At 41.3% G+C, this 19,045-nt stretch overlaps 1 protein-coding gene across 2 annotated transcripts; it reads left to right on the plus strand.

Annotated features, from left to right (window-relative positions):
* The first annotated feature begins 447 nt into the window (after window positions 1–447).
* Window positions 448–10,070, plus strand: LOC128734604 (acyl-CoA-binding protein homolog). 2 transcript variants are annotated; one of them, XM_053828884.1, is made up of 3 exons: window positions 448–465; window positions 9,266–9,316; window positions 9,595–10,070. In XM_053828884.1, exons 2-3 carry the CDS (start codon window positions 9,302–9,304, stop codon window positions 9,841–9,843), a joined length of 264 nt encoding a protein of 87 aa, XP_053684859.1. In that variant the 5' UTR covers window positions 448–465; window positions 9,266–9,301; the 3' UTR covers window positions 9,844–10,070. The 2 variants fall into 2 exon arrangements, with proteins under 2 accessions (XP_053684859.1, XP_053684858.1); XM_053828883.1 differs by lacking the exon at window positions 448–465 and adding an exon at window positions 501–548.
* The last annotated feature ends 8,975 nt before the right edge of the window (window positions 10,071–19,045 follow it).

The following is a 19,045-nucleotide window of genomic DNA, read 5'->3' on the forward strand; positions in this document are numbered from 1 at the left end:
ATCGGTGTGATGTAAACATTATCACTCAGCGTAGACAGATTAATTATTATAAGAATGATTATATTATTTAAAAAAAATCTGTTCGAAGTAAATTTCAGCTGTTGATATGACAAATCAGCTGATACAAAAGGACGTGGGAAACGTGTGCTAGAACACACCACGCAACTCATCACCAGTTATTTCGGATGTTATTTCGAATCTGCGGTGACCCGCGTTTGCGGAGCAAAGTGGCTCGATTTGCTTCTCAGTTTAAGTAGCCTGTTACTTAACAGGCAAGTGGTTCTCTCCTATCTCGGAGCACACCATTCCCCGGTGCAAACAAACAAAAAACAACGAGAAGAAGCGAGATGGAATATATGTATATGTACTGATAACACTTTGTTAGATTTCTACTAGAAAGCCGCTGCCGCGTCGTGGACTGGACGTGCGCTCAGCCTGTAGATACGTACTGCCAGCACCACACCGGTAAGTAATCAGTAATTCAACTTCAGTGAACTGATCGGTACGAATCCAACTTAGTTCAGTTTAGTCCACCGGTCAGTGTGCAGGTGTGTTGCATAGTTCCCATAGAATTAGGGTTTTTTTTGGTTTTTGTTTTTTCATTGATGCCGTCCATTTACGTACCTAAATCGCGAATTGATGGATTTGTACATATCCATTAGAGTAGCTAGCCACTAGCACGCGCCGTTTTCGCGGGTGCTTATTTTAAAAACAGTGCAAATAGTGTGTTACGCGCTTGACTGCGCACTCCGTGGATCGTTGGGTCTACGGATGGTTCACTGTTAGTGACTGAGCCGATGAGACAATGAAATTCTCGCTTCGCGAGAATCGTGCATACTATCTATAAAATTATAATTTGTGACTTAAATCTTTCAATTGAAAAAAAATTTCCACATCCTTTTATTTTGTCAAAATAGTGCTTAGGATTCTCCAAACAGTCAGTGTTAGTTCTTTCCGCGTTCAAACAGTTAGCAAACCAGTAACTTGAACGGAAAGTTTGGCTGGAATGACCGTGGCATCGAATTGAATTAAATTGCAAGTATGAGCTAATTCACGATTGAAGTGTCAGCTACATGGAGAATCGTTATATATATTTATGAACGAGAAAGATTGTGCAGCTATTTTTCCGTCTAATTAGATGATGCATTGAAACTTTCAACGAAAGCCGAATTGAGTGACACAAAAGGCTTTGCCAGCCGACAAGATGTCATTCAAATAGAAATTTATCGTTTTATTAGTGTCATTTTTCTAGAACCAGAATCGTAGTTTCTTAACAGAATTGCAAGTCATCAGATTGAAAAAGCAATTCATACACGCAAAACGTACCAGAAAGAATTTCTCCCTATTTGCTAAGCGTTGTTCGATATTGACAGAACAGCCTGGTTAAGCCATTTATATTGCTTTAAAGTGTAAGGTACAGGCAGTTCTTAGTGACTATAAATTGAAGCACTGCGGATCAATATTGATTTTAGAAGCGAAGCTCTGTAATCACACGAATGGAGATGTTTTCCGGTTACACGATAAACTAAAGGAAATAAAGAAAAATAAACTAAGAAAACTAATATATTAGTGACGCATTAAAATCAACAAATTATTAATTAACAATGCGTGAAATTGTGTCTAAAGGACGTTGAACTCTAATGCAGGTTGATTTTTATAATGTCTTGTATACATATTACTAACATTCAAACCAATCAATTCAAAAGAAAATAATCTTTTTTCGCAAGCATGCTTTAATCTTTTCTCCATTGATTCAACTACGGCGTTTTTTTTTTCATGGAGTCTTTCTTCCTCAGTTATTTAAAAACGGGTTTAATTAAAAACCGGCTTAAAATCTTTAATTTAAACTCTCCTACCATCTTCGACTTTCCTACACTCTACTTTTGGTATATCACTTTCGGGATTCCCCAAACACTTGGTCAATGGCTATCGTCATCAATTTCAAGTGTAGTGAACCTTAGCACGGATCTGATCTCCTGAATTATTCCACAGTTCATACAGCTTTTCCGTTTCATCATCGTTCACAGCTACCTCGCATACTTCAAATATCTATTTCCGTACCCACTTGAACGAAAATATCCGTGACGTCATTTAACCTGACGTAATTTGCATTCAAACCGACCTACGACTTGCGTCCGCTGTGCCGCGCCCGTGACGTGGTGTGAGCACTGTTCGAAGCGACCTCAACATATTTTTTTGCGAGCTTCGGTGACCTCTTCACCAGTAGTTCAGTTTGGATGTGACATTGGACTGGGCAGCACTGTGGGGTCGATTGATTTAGTGCTCGGTCAAAACTATCAAAATTATTTTCATTTGTAAATATTGTAGTAACAATAAAACATATTAAATTAAAATAAATCCTCAAAAAATTCACAAAACAATATTTAAAATCTCTTTGCAGAAAACGGTTTTAATAAAAGCATAAAAGCAAAGTAAAAAAATGGCATAAAAACAGTTTTAACTGTGCAGGTAATTTGACAATTTGTATGGCACTTTCTAGCGGGATGTTGAACAGGAGGAGGAACAAGAGAGGAAATATCTACGCCTTATCAAAGTCAACGCACCCGATATTCTCACACAGCACTGTGCTCCATCCATCATGGCCAGAATCAATCTTGTCAACTTCTAGAAAAAGCAGTATTTGTCTTCACGGTTGATATTATCACATGCGACGTGAAAATCGATGAAAAAGTGGTGCCTAGTGAATTGGTTTTCATGGCATAAAGCCTTTACGGGATACGCCGTATTTCCTGAGAACGTTTCAACTGTTCTATTTGCTCGCACTCTATTTCTTTCAGGTGGCACTTCTTATCCCAAAAGAACTGAGTTTATACTGTCTTCCATTTTGTGTGTATCGCACCACGTTCACAGGGACCGTCAACCCTGTGTTGCAGCTCCTGCACTGCATTCTTCTCGTGCAACATCGTCTGGCGTTCCTCGTCGAATGAGTCGTTACTTGAGCTGCTTGAGTTAGATGAGCTCTATAGCATCTCCTGCTGCACTGTTGATGGCTGCTTTAATGCTATCCGAAGAGATGCTATGCGCAAATTTACGGTATATCAGTCTTAAAGGCAAAACAAAATGCTGCGTCAACGCGTTATTCTGACAGTTTTCCTATGGTTTTACTGTCAAATTGCTTATACCGTAATATGAGGTGATGGATTTCTTTCGATAAAGGCGTTGAGTTTATTGTGGTATCGTGATATTTATACCGTATTGAAAGGTCTGCCTGTAGTGTGTAATGTGATGATTACTCTATATTGACTGGAGTGACCGGTAGCGTGCACTGATTGACAAACAGATAGAAAAGGAATGAGGTGCCACGGGTCGGTGGGTTCCGACGTATCCTGTAATAACGGGCACAATCCGACCTCGGATCCAACCGTTGCGAATTCCTTCGTCCACAATAACCACCAGGTCTACTATTTTCAGCGTCTCTGACTCCCCGTGTCATTTGGAATGGTGCGCGATTAAGTGAGTATTCCCGAGTCCATCTTGTCCAAAACTGGTCGATCAGTTGCCTCGCCAAATCCCAATTGATTCTCGCAGCTCGATCGGCTTCTGTTAACGTCTACGGCAGTTGGACCATTCCTTTAGAGCTTAAAAGTATAAAGTGGTTAGGAATGAGTGCTTTTGAATCGCTAGGCACCACAGAGACGAACGTCAACGGTCGTAAGTCCACGATGGACTCTGCTTCTACGAGAATCGTCGACAGTGTCTCGTCGTCTGGATTCCGTGAGCTGGACAGGCTGTTGAGGGTGGTTTTGATGCTCCGCACTAATCGCTCCCAACTCCCTCTGAATTGTTGGAGCTGAGGGTGAGTTAAAAACCCACTTAGTGTTCACATTGGTTAACGTTTCGGCCAGATTTTGATGCATGTCTTCGATATCTGCTCGCAACTCATGGTGGACAGCTCGTATGGACAAACAAGTAAAGTAAACCCCACCTCTTTACGACGCTTTAGCTAATTCGAAATAAGCGATCCCGACAAATGAGAAATGGCGCAGATGTGAAGTAAGTCGAGATGTAAGAAGGGATGCCATTCTAGGAACAATCGGCTTCGCCTTCACGAAATTACAGTATTGCCAGTTCTTAGCCATCCGTTCGACGACCGTACGTAACCTCCACACGTGGAACCGCTACTTGAGCTCGTTTACAACAGTTTCTAGGTTTCCGAGTAAAAACGTATAAATGGTACGCATCTATAACCAAGTCCGTCAGGCGGTGCTCTCGCGGCAGGACTATCAGGTATTTGAAGTCGTAGGATTTATATAGTGCCATACACAAGCGGCTGTTCACGCGTAGAACTCCAGGAACGGGGAGAGTGCAGATTTTGTAGGTTTTCTCTATCGCCTTCTTTGAACAACCAGCTTTCAGCGCTGCTACTTCGTCCGGGTACGTTTCTGTCTGTACCGAGGACCACAAATAGTTCTCGGCCCAATCAAGCTCTTCCTGAGTCAGATATCTTAATGAACTCCGTTGCTGGTTCCGGTGTCGATGCCTTGTGTTAGAGAGAAAACGTTCAACATAGCCCACACATCTTAACAAGCGTTCCCACTCCGAAAACCAATTGAAGTCTATCATTTGCACTCTGCCGATCTCTCGGTGCACAACACAGGGTCGTAGTTCAACTATCTACCTCCAAGCTGGGACTCTTGTCACACTTCGTCGCTTGATCTGCAACGTTCATCTTCGATGGTACGTAGTTCCACTCGGCAGTCTCTGTTTTCGACAGTATTTCACCCACCCTAAAGGTGACAAACTGCCGATATCTCGGGTGATCGAATTTGATCCAGGCAAGCACAATCGTCGAATCAGTCCACAAAAATCTCTGCTTTCGCCAGCCTCGCTTCCAGTAGCGCACCTTGCAGCTCCAATCGTGGAACTGGCAAGGCTTTGAACGGAGCGATTATTGGCTTCGCCATGACCAAAGAACAGTGAATCTGTCCACGAACCATCACTCTAAAATACGCTATGCAGGTGTATGCATTCTCACTCGCATCCGTGAAGATATGGAGTTCGAGTGGTCTGAGTTCGAGTACTGTCTATGAGGACCTGATCAAGTCCTTTCAGCAGCGCAATCCATTTCAGCCAGCTTTCTAGAATTCTGCTGGAAACTTCCTTATCCCATTTCAGTTGTTCTCGCCACGCTTCTTGAATTATCAGTTTACCGTGGATAAGCCCCAGCGGATCGAAAAACCGCATTACACATCAAAGAATGTTCCCCTTGGTAGGTGAAGTGGTTTCCAGATCAAAATCAACCGCGGGATACTTTGGGATTCTATCTTCTCCGGGTTCCCAAAGTATCCCAAGGACTCGTTCGGTCCCATCTCCAGAAGAAAAGGTTGGTGGACACCGCAATTGATTCCCCGACCCGTCGAAGGACTTCTTGGGAATTTGATAACCAATTTCGGATGGTGAAGCCCCCTTTGCTGTGAACTGTAGCTACTTTGGTTGCAAACTTTGACGGCTGCCTGTAGCGAATCGAAGCTGTCCAGGTAGTCATCGACATAATGCTTCTTGGTGATCGCCTTTGCCACCCGTAGATACTGCTCCTTGTGCTCCTCTGCATTCAAGTTTTTGATAAACTGGGCCTGGGTTGGCGAGCAACTGGATTCGAAACTGTCCACGTCCAATACATATACCTGGATGGCTTCGGTCGGATTACAGCGGAAGATAAACTTCTGGTATGGTCTATCTGGTTGTCGAATGAAAAACTGGTGAAACATCTGCTTGGTGTCACCGGTCACCGCCACTTTTCGCTCTCGAGATCCACACAACACCTCCAACAACTACAACTACGAAGTCTGGACTTTTTAGGATTACATTATTGAGACATACTCCTTTTACCATGGCCGCCGCATCGCAAACTAGGCGAATCTTTTCGGTTTTTTAAGATTCCGAACTACTCCAACTGGTAGATACCATTCCTTTCCATAAGCGGCCGACGAATCCAAATCCTCCAAATATGATTTGCTGGCATGCATTTTTTCAATTTGGGATCAGCTGCCATTCTTCTTTCAAAACACACCCATCGTTTCATTGACATCGGAAAGCTATTCGGAAGGTCTAGATGATCAAATCGCCACATTAGCCACGTTAGTCCGGTTTCGAAACCACCAGGGATCCGCTTTGTGCTTCGCTCGAGTATAGTAGGTGCTGATAATGAGCTCCAGAAAGTTAGCAGGACTGGGCAGTCAGTGTCACCAGTACAATGACAGCGTGGTAGTTCAATACACCATTGGCGCCGCACATGGGAAGCTACTGGGAGCGAAAGGCGTTAGACGATGAGCTAACATTGTCCGACGAAGTACCTACTGCAAAATACGTTGTCTGAAGCGAATGGCATGATTAATTCCAGGCTGTCAACATACGTACCGCAGAACTCATCATCCCGAAACACTTTCTTCATGGATCGGTAACTTCGGCGGACTCGGTGGTGCAGCCAATGCACTCCGCGCAGAAACATGCAAGATTACGAGACACACACAAGCGTTCCTTAAAATGTAACGATGCTGCTTTTAGAGAGTTAATGAATCCTACGCTTCGACTTCGTGATACAGGAGACTATCTTATTCTTTATTCGTGGCTCTTTTATTAGCTGTTAGCTGAGTTCTTTGGCAATGAAGCCGTCTACAAAGCGATTGATAGATCCGGATAGTGTCAGACAGTGACCAAGTTTCACTGTGCTTATTTAGTAGCACCAATAAGCCTCGGTTATCGGTTGGTCGATTAGTAGATTCTGACATCCTGCTGCGGTGGGAGTGTGTCTACTTCCAGTAACAGTGCGATGGTATTTCCAAATCATAGTATCTGCATTATCCATGAACATGACGGCTTTCGGGATCCAGGTACCACAATTTTAGTACTTCCAGTTGTAGCAACTTATTTGCAACTGGAATTAGTCATATAATTAGCAGCCACAACAACTTAATAACAACTGTGCTAGTAAGGGAAGTTCATCATGTCGTATGTCCGAAGTGTGTCCTCACATGGTTCGAGATGATCTAGCATAACGTCCGGTCTCTTGACCGATTGCTTGTCAGCGAAACGTTTGGTTAGCTGTTTTAGAGATTATAGTTGCTAATTCACGGCTACAAAAGGATTCTTCAGGTCATGCAAGAAATGGGTTCGAAAAGCCTTATGCTGAACTGTAATTAGCAGGGATGGCGGTCAATCACTAGAAATGATTAGGTGCTTAGCTTCCTCTATTATTTTCTTAATATAAAGCGCTGCCAGAAGTTTATGCAGCAAAGTGCCTTCGAAGGTGCCTTCCAAAAACAGTACTTCTACTGTCTTTTTAAGGACTGGACACCCAAGATGACACCCAACGGCTAAGAAGTAACTTTGACATTTTTACCAGCTCACTTGGATATCGGACCATTGTGTGTTCGCTGTCGTTATTTTTTTGTTTGACAGTCATCAAATCAAAGGAGCCGTGACCACTACTTTTGCCGCAGGCTGTGATAATTTTAAGACAAAATCTACGAATGTGCGTTTGCAAGTAAGTAGGTACTTACTGGATATGTGTAGTTCAATGTTAAACCTTTTACCTCTTTTTGCTAGCTGATTTTACTGATTTCACGGCAGGAAGTGTAGTAAGCGTAATATTGCGATATTTGCCTCTATTTAGACTACCCCGATTTACACGATTATCACAGTCGAATCTCGCACACGATTTCGCTCAAAGAATATGAAGTGAAAAAGAAGGGGAAGAAGGAAAAAGAAGTCAAACTCATTAGAAGATCAAACTAAAAGCCACTTTAGTGTCAGATTAACAGTGCAAAATGCGGTACGTTGCATTTAATGATTATCACAGTAGTCTAAATAGTCATAAGAGGGGCAATATGAAATTTATAACATATCCCATGTAAATTAGTTTCGAAACTCTTTAGAATCTATTTTATTGATTGTGTAAAACGAGTTTGCTCAGTCATGCATTTCTTTTATTAAGTTTCACAATTTTGAAGCAATACCTATTGATAAAAAAAAATCATTTCAATAATTTATTCATATTTTTAGTAGACTGTATGTCTTTAAACTCCACAAGCAAGGAGTAGTGAATCGGCAGCTTGAAGAAACGCTTTGCCAAAACACTCGAGACCCGAAACTGGACCACATTAATTCAAATGCAATGATGTTGTTGGGCATGCAAACATGCACTTTTCCGCACTCGCACACGGCTCTTCGTCGTTGTGGTTGACTTGTGCCAGACTTTTTTTGCTCCTATATCCAACGCATCGGTGTTTCATCGGTGTTTCATATGAACACAAAAAGAGCTTTTCCATTTATTGCCTGATAAGAGCCTGATTGTGATAGACTTTGTTCCCCATTCACTCACTTACGGTTTTGTGCTTTAAAAATATGATTAGAATAATAATCGAGCCGGCTTCGACCGGCTGGCTGGCCCATCAAATCGTGCTCCGATCTATCGTTAACTCGGACAACATTTAGCGATGGTTATCGCCGCGGCGCGGCCGGGTTAATCTATGCCCGGTGATGGGTGCAATTTGTGCTTGTCAACCAGCGCCGTAATAAACATTTAGCTACGTGTACCATACATATCATAACGAAAGGTTTATGAACAAAGCATCGTTATATTACTACGTGGACTTATCGGCGGTCTTTGCTCTAGGGGAAACGATGATCCGCCAATGGGTAGGACTATTTAATAAAGTGACGCCTGCTGAGCATCTAGCGTTAGTCAGGATCCCCTACGGTGGCCGCGGCGGCGGTGTAGATTCCATTTGTTTTTCGAACCTAAATGTGTGACTCGATGTTAAATAATACAATCATTAATATGCGCACATGATTGTACTTACCGTGAAGGTAAAATTCGATAGGTCACCGCGGTATGCATAAATTGATTTTTGTTCGGGGAATAATGGCCTCCTTTAAGCGAGTGGGTGCGTACCTACACACGATTTGATGTTCAATTAGATTGTTATCATTGAACGAAAATTTATTGTGTATCATTTACTTTGTAAACATGTTTGTTTTTGCAACTCAGAAATAAAACCTTGTCAGAGAATAGTACGAACCACAGCCTACTAATGCAAATCTATATCACTCTAACTCTAATCGAAGCAAAGTTCATGTTCAGTATGATTCATCGAGGTAAATTTATAAATCTGATGCAATTATGGCAACAAAAATGGTAGCCTTATTTTATCGAACCTAAACTTCTTTGCAGTTGCAGTTCATTAATTCGTTTTTAATTCCGTAAAGCTTTTTGGTTATGAAAGTTTTTTTTATTTTGTTACAGATTACATCATAAACCAAAGTTCAACACACAAAAAATATGTCGCTAGATCAGGTAAGTCAAATTTCGGATTGAGTTTTTGCCACTTTGAAGTTAATGACTAGCCCTGCTCGAGCGGACGTTGTTCGAAATACAATCAGCTGAGCCATTAGGCACTATCTATCAATGTAATCAACTGATAAGACCAACCTGTAGTTCAAACAGTGAGCTAAATCATTGCAAAAACACTTAAAAATTGCAACTTTTATGTCAACTCACTTACTTAATCGCAAAATGATAACTGAGTCCATTTTCACACCCTGAATAAACCCATTTTTTGCATTTTTTTTCAGAAATTCACCGAAGCAGCCGATAAGGTTAAGACCTTCACGAAACGACCCTCGGATCAGGAACTGCTAGAGCTGTACGCCCTTTTCAAGCAAGCCACCGTCGGTGACAACAACACTGACAAACCGGGTCTGTTGGATCTGAAAGGAAAAGCCAAATGGCAGGCGTGGCTCGACCGGAAGGGAACCTCGCAGGATGCCGCCAAGGAAGCCTACATCAAACTGGTGGAGGAACTAACGGCGAAGTATATGTGAGGGGTGTAGGAAGCGTGGTTACCAAATCAACGGGGCACGTACATCCTTTTGTCATTTAAGAGGATTGATGGTCGAAAATCGGGTTTTAGGGTGGAACATTGCCTAACGTGCCTGACCTGACAAAGAATTATAGTAATTTTCAGTGATCCGTGGAATAACTTATGTTAAATTGTGGAGCTTTAAAATGTTTTAAATGTAAATAAAGTGGTAAATTGAAACCTTTTGGTAAGTGTAAGAATCGTTTTTTTATTTGCTACGTTATTAATTTAACGTTACCCTCAAAAATATGGCTGATCCTGCAACTCAATTTACTCAGCTAGTCATGTTTATAAGAAACATTAGAAAATTGTAGACCAACTGTGTGAAACTTGAGAATGCTTCGATTGACATTGCGAATAATCCACCGCAGCTGATGTTCAAGTTTTGCTGTGAATTCGCCATAATAATAAGAATCGATGAACGTATTTCACGATAGACCCGTCTGCCAGCGATATTGTAGCGTAATCTCTGTGGCCAAGCCAAACCATACACGATAAATCCAATATTTTCATTCTGAAAAAAGATTATTATTTAAAAATTAACACGAAACACAATTTAACTCACCATGTCATTCAAATTTTCCACAAGTAAGCAGTATATAAAACATTCAAGCATGTAAAATAGTAGATAACTAGCCATTATTATTGACTTCACCGACTTTTCTGCCGATACAATGTAGAACATTCCGATCCCGACCATTAATAGTTGCTGATAGAATATGCAGAAAAAGTAAGCACTCAAAAATCCTCGTAAAATTTTTAAAAGTTCAACCAACTTATTGTACCTTATTACCATACTGGCAATCTCTCGTTTTAAAACATTTAGAAAATAAATTTCTTTAACCGAATCGTCAGGGCAAGGAGTAATTTTAAATTTGTTGTCAACCTCCGTATCGACGCGATCAAAAAGACAGGCAAAGGAATCTGCAATATCTTGTAAGATGCAATAAGCGCCCAGGATGTAGGACACAGTAACGGTACTGCAGGCTCCAAATATAATGGAAAACAGCCAAGCATTGGGTACAGTCAACCAGCCCATCCTGGACAGATTGCTCGGTATCCGGATCGCAGGATCGTCAAGTTCCCCGGACAGAAAGAGTACAATCAAATTCAGTATCATTACGCACAGATAAATTAACGCTGTACGACGAATCAGTCGATATGATTGATTACGATGCTCCGATTGATGATCGTCGAGACATTCCGAGAGATATTGGCTAGCCGATCGTAGCCTGTTTAGCTGGGTTCGGATTACCACTATTCGCACGTATGACACAGAAATGCCACACACAGGGATTAGCATAACTAGCAGCTCATCCATGGAAACTTTTTCCATTGCACTGACGTAAACACGATCAAAGGGTACCAGAAAAGTTTCAATGATCAGAAGTTGATAAAAAATGTAAAACCATCGATAAATTGAATTGGTTGAATTTGGGTCAATTCCTATGTAGAAGCAAAAAAAAATGACAAAAAAACGAAAAATTGTTTTACGATTGAGTTTTTCCTACCTGCAATCACTGTGGACCATTCTGCAGGTCGGAAAAATTTCCTCCCATCATCCAGTTCTAATAAGTCGCGTTTGATTTGCTTTAGTTTTTCCGATAATTTCGATGCCAACAGATGAGACATGTCTACATGAAGTGTTTTCGAATAATCAGTCGAAATTAGTAACCAAGTATTCGTCAACCGATGGTCGAGCAAATTGCACGACTTATTTTTTTCCTTTAGGTTCAAAAGGATTTATTAATTTCGAATCCACCTACCAGCGCTCATTGAAACGAACCCACCAACTTTTGTCGTCTAATTTCAATTCTGAAACTATCACATCTACAGAATTTGAAAAATTTGAGCACTACATATAGCAGATGAAATCCGCCCAGCTAGCTTCGAAGTAACGTGCTGGTCTAACAAGCCAGTCGTCGTATGTTCAAATCTTGGCTCAGCGGTGCTGCTAGAGTCAGTAGGTTCATTGCACTAGCCTTGTAATTGTCCTGTATATTAATAACCAGCTGCAAAGTCTGTCGACGAAGAAGGGCCAAGTCTTAAAGACGTTTGTACCCAAGGCTTTGCTTTTCTGCTCTTTTATTTTGGCTTTTTGACATGTCGCTGGAATCCGGAATCTTCTCAAAATTACGGAAAAGCTTTTCCTAGTGCTTATCCTCATATCGGGCCGGCAATCTGACGGAGTAATTATCGTGGTACTGCCATAATCGCTGGCAGTCCAAAACTTTGCGAAACAATTATCTATGAAAAATTATTCCTTTAAATTAAAAATAGAATTACAGAAATCCAACATGGCTTCTTGAAAGGACGCTTGGCTACGACTAGAATTCATAGACTACACACTGAATGCAATGGATAATGGAAACTATGTAGAAGCACTTTACACGGACTTTTTTTTCCTGTATGGACTCATCACTGCGACCAGTATCGTTGATCTATTGTGATATCACCCGGGTGTTGGTTGTATAACCCGCACTGTTTTTGGTGTTGCTATAATCGCTATTAATTGAGCGACATGTTTATGCGTAATTGGATACCCTTTCTTCAATGCTCTTCTCAACTTTACCCACCTCATTCCACATGACAGCGCGCTGTCTCCAATTATTGCCCACCCTGGCGCAGCTAAACCAGTGAATTTTACTGTAAGAGTCATTTTTGTACTGTCAATAGGCCATATCGGGATAATATAGAATATAGGCGGCTACAGAGCCCCCTCCTACGAACTTTAGCAAAGCACTTGATGGCGTTCACACACCATTGCTGCCACAGTCAAATTGTAAAAAGTTTGAATTTAGCCAAGGTTGCTGAACTAGTTTAAATCATATTCAACTAATCGCCAACAAATATTTCAATTTAACGGAAAGAACTCGAATCCTGTTCAAGTTACGTCTGGTGTTCCTCAAAGCTCTCATTTGGGACCTTTTCTTTTTATTTTGTATATATAAACGACATTTCCTGCATTTTCAAGGAACTTAAAGTGCTAGTATATGCCGGTGACATGAAACTCTTTTTGAAAATAATAAATGAAGAACACGTGAATGTATTCCACACAGGATTTGAAAAGAGATCGCAAGTTGATTGTGACTGCGTCATTGCGTAAGCATTCAACTTGCGCTTCAAAAACGATCATTTGACCGTTTTTAAATGCAGTCGATCTGCCACTTACAATTCAAGCTAACAGTTGTTCTCCCGCTTAGCAATGGAAACTGCAAACGGATCGGGAGCCGTATTTTATTTAGGAGAAGTATTTTTTCCTTTCCTCTTTTCCCTCCAAATCGACTACCCGCAGTAAAGATTTGTCACCCAATGTCGGTCCAACGCAAGTATAATATTCCTTTGTATCGGACGGTGTCCGACCTACTTCTTCCATGCACATGTAGTGGTTGTTTTTAGTAACATGGAATCATGTGATAACGCAGTTGCTTTTCGTTAGTGTTGTTTTGAAATTGACTGCTCCAAACGATGAAGAAAACTTTTTTTCTCTCTAAATAATCTTCAGCACACCCCTGTTACCCAAAAGCTCGCACAGAGAGCCCCATGGTATTGGACACTTACAGTTACTTACACTTACTTGAACGAAACGAAAATGTTAAAAAGGATCAGAATGCATTCGTTCTGCTGTACAATCGGAGGTATGACTGCGCGAACTGCTGGTTATATTACGCATAGCGTTCGTATTCTTTCACTAAACAAACGGTATAAATTTGAAAATGCGGTGGTGTGATTGCCGTAGAAGAAAACGATCGGTTGAAGCCCTGATTCCACACAAAACAAAACTCTATTAGACCTTAATGTATAAAATCCAATCTAACATCATTTTGCAGAAAAAGAATCACACCATAAATCTCAATTAGATTAGAGAATCAAGCAGTAGAAAAATATAAAAAAAAGTGAGGGACTTAGGAATAATCTTAGACTCTAAACTTTCATTGACCATTATAACGAAATAATACAAAAAGCAAATAACATACGAGGTTTCACAAAACGCTTAATCTATACTCTTATGGATCCATATACCATCAAATCACTATTTATTGACTATGTGAGGTCAATACTGGAATACTGCAGCATTGTATGCTCACCTTTTGCACTCACGCACGACTCTCTCATATGCTCTTCTTAAATTAGGTTGGACATCATTTCCTCTTCCATCATACGAACCACGCTGAATACTTATAGACCCAGTTTAAGGCCCAGTTTTACCAGAGCGATGGAAGGACCAACGACTAGCTGGGAACGGACTTTGTATTGATGGGCACGATGCAGGATAGCGTGATGGACTGAGTGGCGATCAACGAGAGGATGTGTATGTTAAGGATAAAAGGCCGTTTCTTCAACTACACCATTATGAACATGCATTGTGTCGAAGGTAGACCCGATGACGTGAAGGAAATGTTCTATGCGCATCTGAAGGCAATGTACAATAGCTGTTCACTACGAGACATCAAGATCTTCTTGGCGGATATGAACGCCCAGATCGGCATTGAAGACCGATGATACGATAGTCTGCCCACCGAAACGAACAATAACGGTCAACGATGTATAAATTTCGAACCTTCCCGAAGTCAGGTGATCTGAAACACCTTTTTCCCACGCAGAGATATCCTCAAAGCTGCTTGAAGATAATCTAACCAACGTACAATGTTCCAGATTTACCACGTTCTTATAGATGGTCGGTTTTTCTCTACTATCACGAAAATACGTTCCCTACAGGGTGCGGATATCATCACTGACTATTACCTAATAACAGTACATGTGCGCTCAAAACTGTTAACCGTAAATCGGACACGTCAGAGGTCAAAGCCGCCTTCCTCAGTTGAACATTAATCAACTAGATAATTCCCATTCTGTCGAGAACTACGGTTGTTCAACGAAATGGTCGCTACTGCGGCACTAGGTCAAGAGTATACGAAAGGATTGCCAAATTGATGACTGCCAAAAGCGGCAGAGAGGAAAAAATGGCTTGGAAAAGTTATCCGAGCTTAGTCACTAATGAGAACTTGACCAAATCCCGACGTTCGGGGTCATTTCGGGGTTCTTCGAATCCCTTCGAGAAGCAGCGAGGGTTGAGACTAGGTGACGGATTATCCCGCATGCTGTAGCACGATTTTCACTAAAGGTAGCTAACTCCTAGGCTTCGCACATGACTCTGATGTCATCGCCTGAAATTTTGCGACGGCAACGGTGCACAGTGGTCCAAACAGCGAAATACGTGATCGTGTGATATTGCGCCAAAACGTGAAGTTTTTCGCATATAGTTTCTTTAGGAACATTTCTTGGTATAATAAGCCCCTTCTTGTGAGAAAAATCTTTGGGTGATTAATTCCCTTAAAAGTGAGATACGAAATTTATTTTCTCGTACATTCAAGATACAGGTTTGGTACTTTCAGCAAAGTTATAGTAAATATTAATGCAAACAACTTTGTCAAAGACACCATACTTGTATCTCTTCATGGAAATTATCTATGAAGCGTTATTCGTGGACAAACCCTTCAAAACAGTTTCTAAACCCTGACTTATTCTGGTCAAATTTTATGTGTTCATAGTGTTCTAGAAAGTTGTTTATCTTGCTAAAATCAATGTTTTTGTAGAACATTGTTATACGTGATTTTCTGAAGTTTCGGAGATTTTGAGCTTTTTTGATGAAAAATAGTACTTTTTTGCGCTTAAATATTTCCCAAGGGGGCAAATGGTGGCAAATCAAACAACTCGTACTTAAAAGTACAACAAAAAGATGTGTTGCTTATTTTATTTTTGGTTTGAGTAAAGTTAATTGTTAACTGCTTGTTAATTCGTGTTTTCTAATTAAATAGTTATTTAGTCATTCCGAGAAAATTCGGCCTTCTGTGACTGTTGTTGAAATTCGGCCATTTGGATTTCAGCCATTCGTGATTCGACCATTTGTGTTTCGGCCATTCGGTACCAGCCCATTATGAGTGTGATCTTTTGAAAAGATACCAATCGAAGGTATTGAACAAAATAGACTTAAGTTAGTTATTTGGAAGTCTTGCTCTTATTAATTGCGTTAAATAATTTTAAGTCTACATTCATTTTCGACTCGAAAATAGGCGAAAAAATTGCTGGTAACTCAACTTGTTAGAAAGAGATTATCAACGTAAACAAAATGGCGTTTATTGCATCCGAAGTACATTTTAATTGTTCCATAAACATGACTGAGATGGATTTTTAAAACAACTATAACTTTTGAGGATACAAACGGATACAGCCAATTGACACTTGCTTTTAAAGGTTTTTTGTTGTACTTTTAAGTAGGAGTTGTTTGGTCTGCCACCATTTGCCACCTTGGGAAATATTGAGGCTCAAATTAGTACTATTTTTCATCAAAAATGCTCAAAATCTCCGAAACTGCAGAAAATTGCATATAATAATGTTCTACAAAAACGTTGATTTTAGCAAGATAAACAACTTTCTAGAACACTATGAACACATAAAAGTTGACCAGAATAAACCAGGGTTTAAAAACTGTTTTGAAGGGTTTGTCCACGAATAGCGCTTCATAGACAATTTCCATGAAAAGATACAAGTATGGTGTCTTTGACAAAGTTGTTTGTATTGATATTCACTACAACTTTGCTGAAAGTACCAAACCTGTATCTCGAATGTACGAGAAAATAAATTTCGTATCTCACTTTTAAGAGAATTAATCACCCAAAGATTTTTCTCACAAGAAGGAGCTTATTATACCAAGAAATGTTCCTAAAGACACTATATGCGAAAAACTTCACGTTTCGGCGCTATATCAAACGATCACGTATTTCGCTGTTTGAACCACTGTGCGGTGGAGGGAATCTACGCCAGACTGACGGCAGAGTCTACGAGAATTAAAGTGTCGAAACCCAAATACATGATAGAAAGAGGCTCTAAGGAACCATTGTTGGCGACGAAGTGGAAGTGATAAATGAGCTCGTGATTTTTTGGGATCGCTGGTGACCGCGCACAACAGCACTACTAAGGAGATCGAACGGCGCATTCAAGCGTAAAATCAGGCCCTCCGCAGACTGGTAGACTGGTCGTCTTTATGAGCCTGAAGCAGTAACGTTGATGGTGGACATACGCGCCTTTGTCGTGTCCTAGCGGAAAACAGGGCGGACGATATTTAGGGGAGTATAAACTGAAAGTAACGGAAAGGAGTGTGGCGCAGGTGCATTAATCATGAAATATATCAAGTATACAAAGATGCGCATATTGTGCAGCGACTAAAACACGGCTGGCTACAACGGGCTGGACACGTAGCAAGGATGCCGGATGAATGACCAGCGAAAACAATATTTAGCAATGAACCCGACAGAGGTCGACGACTTCGAGGCTTCGAGACCCCGTACCCGTTAGATGACCGCTGTTGACGAGGATGCTAGAGCAGCGGGTGTTAGAGGCGACTGAAGAACGACAGCCCAAGACCGAGAAACGTGAAGTCGTCTCCTGCATTCGGCATGGATTCGATAAGTGGATTGTCGTCGAAAAAGTAAAGTAAATATAAACTGAAAGCGGAGGCGTATTAACCACTAGTTACAGACATGTCCTGCCCAACGTATCCGTCCAGCTTTAACCACTTTCTGAATACTTGGTTCGCCGTAGAGACGCGCGAGCTCGTGGTTCATTCTTCGCCTCCATACACCGTTCTCTTGCACTCCGCCAAAGATGGTTCTTAGCACCCGCCGTTCGAAAACTCCGAGTGCTCGTAGGTCCTCTTCTAGCAGTGTCCACGTTTCGTGCCCGAAGACGACAACCGGTCTAATTAGCGTTTTGTACAGTGTGCACTTTGTACGGGGGCTCAAATTATTCGACCGCAAGTGTTTGTGGAGTCCGTAGTAGGCCCGACTTCCGCTGATAATACGTCTTTTACTCTCACGGCTGGTATTGTTGTCCTCTGTTGCCAGCGAGCCAAGGTATACGAACTCGTCGACTACCTCGAACTCATCCCCGTCGATTACCACGGTACTGCCCAAGCGATCCCTGTCGCGCTCGGTCCCGCCCGCCAACATGTACTTCGTTTTAGACGTATTTATCTGCAATCCAATCTTCTCTGCTTCGAGGTTCAGTCTGGTGTACTGATCTTCCACCGCCTCAAATGTTCTGCCGACAGCATCCACGTCGTCAGCAAAGCAGATAAATTGACTGGATTGATTGAAAATCGTGCCCCGCATTTCGATCGCCGCTCGCCTTATAACTCCTTCAAGCGCAATGTTGAATAGCAGGCAGGAAAGACCATCTCCTTGTCGAAGTCCCCTGCGAGATTCGAATGGGTCCGACAATCCGCCCGAGATTCTCACACAGCACTGGATTCCATCCATCGTAGCCATGATAAGTCTAGTAAGCTTACCCGGAAAGCCGTTTTAGTCCAAAATTTTCCATAGCTCTTGTCGGTTTACGCTATCATATGCGGCTTTAAAATCGATGAACAGGTGTTGCGTGGGGACTCGGAATTCACGGCACTTCTGGAGAATCTCCCGCAGGCTGAAGATTTGGTCTGTTGTAGACCGACCCTCCATGAAGCCGGCCTGGTAACTTCCCACAAATCTATTGGCTATTGGCGATAGTCGATGAAAGAGGACTTGGGACAACACTTTGTAGGCGGCATTCAGGATAGTTTTGCAATCTGCTTTTTCAGTCGCTTAATCCACGCTTCATCAACTTTTATGCAGCCAAAAAAAGTCTACTTTTAAATTTAAAAAAATGGAACGCGGCCTTTTTTATTTTGCTGTGAACAATGTTTCGAACGCGATATTTTTAATTTCGAATAACTTTAATTCGAATAATTAGGCTAGCTAATTAAAAATGCATGTCTTTTTCCTGGGAATTGAACCCGTCATCTCTTGATCCATAAGCACTCATCTTATGATCCGTCCCATTTGCATCTGCAGAAGAGACAGTGAGAATATCTTTACACCTGAAGTCTAGCCCGCCTAGCATGAAGTAGTCGATAATGTCACATAAAGCCACTTTAACACCTTTAAGCAGCCTTAAAGTAGTTTGAAAGCTGTGAGCCTGATGAAAGCTTCCACTCTACACTTTAACACCTTTAAGCAGCCGTAAAATGGTTTGATGTTTATGGCTGTTTAAAAGCAGATTTTTAGTAGAAAACTCCGCTATTAAGCTTGTTTATCAGCTTTTGGGAGAGAACTGGTTTGAAAACCTTA

The sequence above is a fragment of the Sabethes cyaneus genome, chromosome 2 (genome assembly GCF_943734655.1).
Source record: "Sabethes cyaneus chromosome 2, idSabCyanKW18_F2, whole genome shotgun sequence".
NCBI classification, from domain to species: domain Eukaryota; kingdom Metazoa; phylum Arthropoda; class Insecta; order Diptera; family Culicidae; genus Sabethes; species Sabethes cyaneus.